General features: G+C 46.7%; 1 protein-coding gene across 4 annotated transcripts in view; it reads right to left on the minus strand.

The window, feature by feature from the left end:
* The window catches only part of GANAB (glucosidase II alpha subunit), a 25,012-nt gene that overhangs the window by 14,371 nt on the left and 4,730 nt on the right, over positions 1–5,911 (minus strand). For all 4 annotated transcript variants that reach the window (XM_032283099.1, XM_032283098.1, XM_032283101.1 and 1 more), the window contains exons 2-4: positions 3,414–3,518; positions 3,152–3,260; positions 2,786–2,913 (exon numbers count right to left, since the gene is read on the minus strand). In XM_032283099.1, the coding sequence (XP_032138990.1) occupies positions 2,786–2,913; positions 3,152–3,260; positions 3,414–3,518 (342 nt within the window). The remainder of the gene's footprint in view (positions 1–2,785; positions 2,914–3,151; positions 3,261–3,413; positions 3,519–5,911) is intronic.

Raw genomic sequence — 5,911 nt, forward strand, 5'->3', positions numbered from 1 at the left:
TTTTTGTATTTTTAGTAGAGACGGGGTTTCACCATGTTGACCAGGATGGTCTCGATCTCTTGACCTCGTGATCCACCCACCTCGGCCTCCCACAGTGCTGGGATTACAGGCTTGAGCCACCGCGCCCGGCCTAATTAGATTAAATTTAAAAAAGAAACAAAAATAAAAATGATATTAAAAAAAAGTCCTAGTCAAGTGCAGTATTGAGAAGAGGGGAACGAATAGAACATGGAATTTAATCTGTAACTGACTATGAGCAATCAATTGAGATAACTCACTACCTTTGGACCAGCCAATAAAATTTTAAAAAAGGAAAAGCTGGGTGCCGATAAACATGAACTCTCATCTTTGCATCTTTCCTTTATATCTAAAACTACTCTAAAATGAAAACTGTATTTTTTTTTTTTTTTTTTTTGAGATGAGGTCTGACTATGTTGCTCAGGCTGCCCTCAAACTCTTGGGCTGAAGAGATCCTCCTGCCTTAGCCTCCTGAGTAGCTGTGACCATAGGCATGTGCCACCATGTGCAGCAAAAGTATGTGTGTGTGGTTTTGTTTTTTTTGAAACAGGGTCTGGGTCTGTTGCCCAGGTTGGAGTACAGTGACAAGATCATGAGCAACCTTCGCCTCCCAGGCTCAAGCGATCCTCCCTCCTCAGCCTTCTGAGTAGCTGGGACCACAGGTACATGCCACCACACCTGACTAATTTTGTATTTTTAATAGAGACAGGGTTTTTCCATGTTGCCCAGGCTGGTCTCAAACTGCTGTGCTCAAGCAATCTGCCCACCTTGGCCTCCCAAAGTGCTGGGAGTACAGGCATGAGCCACTGTGCTGGGCCATGTGTATTTTTTTTTTTTTAAGACACCTTGGCTGGCGCAGTGGTTCATGCCTGTAATCCCAGCACTTTGGGAGGCTGAGGCAGGTGATCACCTGAAGTTGGGAGTTCAAGACCAGACTGACCAACATGAAGAAACCCTGGCTCTACTAAAAACACAAAATTAGCTGGGTGTGGTGGCGCATGCCTGTAATCCCAGCTATTCAGGAGGCTAAGGCAGGAGAATCGCTTGAACCCAGGAGACGGAGGCTGTGGTAAGCCAAGACAGTGCCACTGCACTTCAGCCTGGGCAATAAGAGCGAAACTCTACCTAAAAAGAAAAAAAAAAAAAGAATAAACTAGAGCTATATGAAAGGGATATGAGAAAAAATGGAGATCCCAGAAGACTACATGTACTAAGATACTTCCTCTGTAAAGCTCAAAAACAAAAAATATATATAATTTATTGCTTAGGCGCATATATACACATGTATATACGTATACACACGTAATACAACTGTACAACAAAAAAAGGCAAAGGTTAAAGTTATGAGAAATCCCGGTTAAAGTTATGAGAAAAAATGGAAATCCCAGAAGACTACATGTACTCAGATACTAAAGCTCAAAAACAAAATATATATATAATTTATTGCTTAGGCGCATATATACACGTGTATATATGTATACACACGTAATACAACTGTACAACAAAATAAGACAAAGGAATAAACTTCAGAATAACAACTACCTACATCTGGAACAGTTAAGAGTACAGGACAGCCGGGCGCGGTGGCTCAAGCCTATAATCCCAGCACTTTGGGAGGCCGAGGCGGGTGGATCACAAGGTCAAGAGATCAAGACCATCCTGGTCAACATGGTGAAACCCCGTCTCTACTAAAACTACAAAAAATTAGCTGGGCATGGTGGCGCGTGCCTGTAGTCCCAGCTACTCAGGAGGCTGAGGCAGGAGAATTGCCTGAACCCAGGAGGCGGAGGTTGCGGTGAGCCGAGATCGCGCCATCGCACTCCAGCCTGGGTAACAAGAGTGAAACTCCGTCTCAAAAAAAAAAAAAAAAAAAAAAAAGAGTACAGGACAATGAGAAGCATACAGTTGGGCTGAGTGAAGAGTTTATAGGGTGGAGTATTTACTATGTTATTTTCTTTCCTTTTTTTAAAAAACAGAGTCTCGCTCTGTCACCCAGGCTTTAGTGCAGTGATGTGATCTCAGCTCACTGCAAACTCCAGCTGCTGAGTTCAAGCAGTTCTCCTGCCTTAGCCTCCTGAGTAGCTGGGATTACAGGCACCTGCCACCACGCCCAGCTAATTTTTGTATTTTTAGTAGAGATGAGGTTTCACTATGTTGGCCTAGCTGGTCTCAAACTCCTGACCTAATGATCTGCCCACCTCGACCTCCCAAAGTGCTGGGATTACAGGCGTGAGCCACCATGCCCAGCCACTATGTTATTTTCTAAATTATGTGTTTAAGAAAAAGCCATGCATGGATGCATGGAACCCAGATGACAGGGTATCATGACTCAAGAATCTGCATAATCCTATTCTGAATATCTGTGGGGAAGGGGAGGAGAAGGGGGAGGGGGAAGGGGAAGGGGAGGGGGAAGGGGAACAGGAAGGGGAAGGAGAAGGGGGGGGAAGGGAAAGGGGAAGGGGAGGAGAAGGGGAAATAAACAGGGCCTTGTTTATTTCCATTTATATCACCAGCACTTGGCCCAGGCCTGGCAGGGAAGAGAAAGCAATACTTGTTTGCTGAATGAATGAATGAATGAATGAACGAATGAATGAGGATAAAGGGGTAAAGAGAAAAGTGAAACAGAAGAAGAGGTCGGACAAGTTTGAGTATGGCAATGTTCTAGTTAACTACTACCTTAATGTGGTAAAGAATGTCAGTCACCAAAAAAAAGTTCATAAGGAAGTTTTGGGAGCACAGAAATGGAAGTTTTTCAGCAAACATTTACCGAGCTGTCAGTGGATCAGCCACCAAAACATCTGGCACACGGTATCGGGGTCGCCGAGGCTCCAGTTCATCAATCCTGATCCGAGTCATGTTCTTTTGAAGCCCCTGGAGCTCTAGCACCAGCAACACCTGCCGGGACAGAGGTGTGGATCTGAAGAAAAGCAAGGGGCTACACCAAGGAATTCACTTTGAACCCATTCCCTCCTAAGGGGTCTCTTCCTTCCCTAAGGGCCAAGATCACGTTTCTTCATAAAGTAAAAGTCACAAGATTAGACTGGGATAAGATGTTGGCCACAATTTCCCCCTTTCCAAATTACCCCACAGCCACTGCCCCACCCCCACCAGACTCTTCCTTGTCTCGCCTGACCTTGGTTGCCTCATTGATCAGATGGACCGTGAGGGAATCAGGACCAAGCTGTAGAGAGTCCAGCAAGGCTCGGTATGGAGAGAGGCCTGGCCGTATGCTTCGTTGTCGCCTGCCAAGTGGAAGGGTTGGGAAGTAAGGTAGGTGGCCACCTGCAATATCCCTAGGTCCCTCTATCACCTGCAGTGTCCTTAGGCACTCCATCTGCCACAGACACCTCCCACATTACCCTATATTTCATCCCTCTCTCCCAGAAATATCATACTTGCAGAAAGAACTCTCTTCACAGGTCTTAAAGTTGCTTCTATCCACAGCAAGTGTAATCCCCAGGCAGACCCCTAAAAAAGCCAGTACCAAAGATGCCCAAGACCTATGGAGAAAAGGACAAAGACAGAGCAATCAGCATGGGGGTCAGGAAGGACCCTTCTTCAGAAGGAAAAGCTTCTTCCTGTCAAAGCATTAGAAGACAGTTGAGGAAAGGGGGGGAGAAAGATGGAGTCGCATTAAATAGAAAAGGAGGCAGAGTAGACATGGGGTTAAGGGTCAGGCCCGAGAAGTTGGCTCACTCACACCTTCCTGGTTTTTTTGTTTTTTGAAAAGGAGTCTCGCTCTGTCACCCAGGCTGGAGTGCAGTGTCATATCTCAGATGACTGCAACCTCCACCTCTGCCTCCTGGGTTCAAGCAATTCTCCCACTTCAGCCTCCCCAGTAACAGGGATTACAGGTGCACACCCCATACCCGGCTAGTTTTTGTATTTTTAGCAGAGATGAGGTTTCACCTTATTGGCCAGGCTGGTCTCAAACTCCCGACCTGAGGTGATCCACCCACCACGCTGGGATTACAGTGAGTGTTGTAATTACAGGTGTAAGCCACCTCACTGGTCTATAACTTCCCTTTGAAAGGAAGAGTAGACAAAAGATCTTTCCCCTTCAGAAGCCCTGGTGTTGACTCTGGTGACATCAGCCTCTCAGAGGAAAGGAGCAGTTAACAGCCAGTCTCAGGGGAAATGGTAGTACTATATGTGTGGAACAGAGAAACAAAGCAAGCTACATCTTTCCATGGGCAAGACACTGGGTGGAGGCAGAGTTAAAAGTTAAAGATGAGGGCTGGGCACGGTGGCTCACACCTGTAATTCTAGCACTTTGGGAGGCCGGGGTGGGCAGGTCAGCTGAGAGGTCGAGACCAGCCTGGCCAACATGGTGAAACTCCGTCTCTACTAACATACAAAAATTAGTCGGGCATAGTGGTGCATGCCTATAATCCCAACTACTGGGAGGTTGCAGTGAACGGAGATCATGCCATTGTACTCCAGCCTGGGTGACAACAGTGAAACTCCTTCTCCAAAAAAATTTGAAAAAAAGAAAAAAAGGTAAAGATGTATCCTCAGGCTGGGTGTGGTGGCTCATGCCTGTAATCCCAGTACTTTGGGAGGCTGAGGCAGGTGGATCACCTGAGGTCAGGAGTTCAAGACCAGCCTGACCAACATGATAAAACTCCACCTCTACTTAAAATACAAAAATTAGCTGGGCGTGGCATTGAGCCTCTATAGTCCCAGCTACTCGGGAGGCTGAGGCATGAGAGTTGCTTGAACCCCAGAGGGAGAGGTTGGAGTGAGCTAACACCGTATCACTGCACTCCAGCCTGGGTAATGGAGCAAAACTCTGCCTCAGGAAAAAAAAAAAAAAAAAAAAAATGTACCCTGAGCTAGCCTGCCAGTTGGTTCCTAGGGTCTTAACGTCCCAACACCCTAGGCAGCCTGTTTTTCTGATTTCCACTCCTGTATCTTCAAACCACCACCATCACTACCTAAAACTGAAAAAAAATAACAAAAGCTAAAATGTACTGAGCCCTAATGCACCCCTAGGTGCATGGGTAACCACTTTATATTACTAGTTTTTGATTCCGCCTGCAATTTTATTTGAGACAGTCTCATTCCATCGTCTAGGAGAGAGTGCAGTGGTGGGATCTCAGCTCGCTGTAACCTCTGCCGATTCTCATGCCTCAACCTCCTGAGTAGCTGGAAATACAAGAGCATGACACCATGCCGGGCTTTTATTTTTTTTTTTTTTGAGACAGAGTCTCACTCTGTTACCAGGCTGGAGTGCATTGATGCAATCTCAGCCTACCATAACCTCCTGGTTCGAGCAATTCTCCTGCCTCAGTCTGCTGAGTACCTGGGATTACAGGCACGAACCACCACGCCTGGCTGATTTTTGTACTTTTAATAGAGACAAGGTTTCACCATGTTGGCCAGGATGGTCTCAATATCCTGACCTCATGATCTGCGTACCTCGGCCTCCCAAAGTGCTGGGATTACAGGCGTGAGCCACTGTGCCTGGCTTAATTTTTATATTTTCAGTAGAGACAAAGTTTCACCATGTTGGCCAGGCTGATCTCAAATTCCAGACCTCAAGTGATCCACCTGCCTCACCCTCCAAAGTAGCTGGGACTGCAGGTATGCCAGAGCGCCCAGTAAATTAAAAAAAAAAAAAATTTGGCCGGGCGCGGTGGCTCACGCCTGTAATCCCAGTACTTTGGGAGGCCGAGGCAGGTGGATCACGAGGTCAAGAGATCGAGACTATCCTGGTCAACATGGTGAAACCTGTCTCTACTAAAAATACAAAAAATTAGCTGGGCATGGTGGCGCGTGCCTGTAATCCCAGCTACTCAGGAGGCTGAGGCAGGAGAATTGCCTGAATCCAGGAGGCGGAGGTTGCGGTGAGCCGAGATCGCGCCATTGCACTCCAGCCTGGGTAACAACA

This window comes from Sapajus apella, unplaced genomic scaffold (genome assembly GCF_009761245.1).
Source record: "Sapajus apella isolate SASKATOON/1434 unplaced genomic scaffold, GSC_monkey_1.0 scaffold14, whole genome shotgun sequence".
NCBI lineage: Eukaryota > Metazoa > Chordata > Mammalia > Primates > Cebidae > Sapajus > Sapajus apella.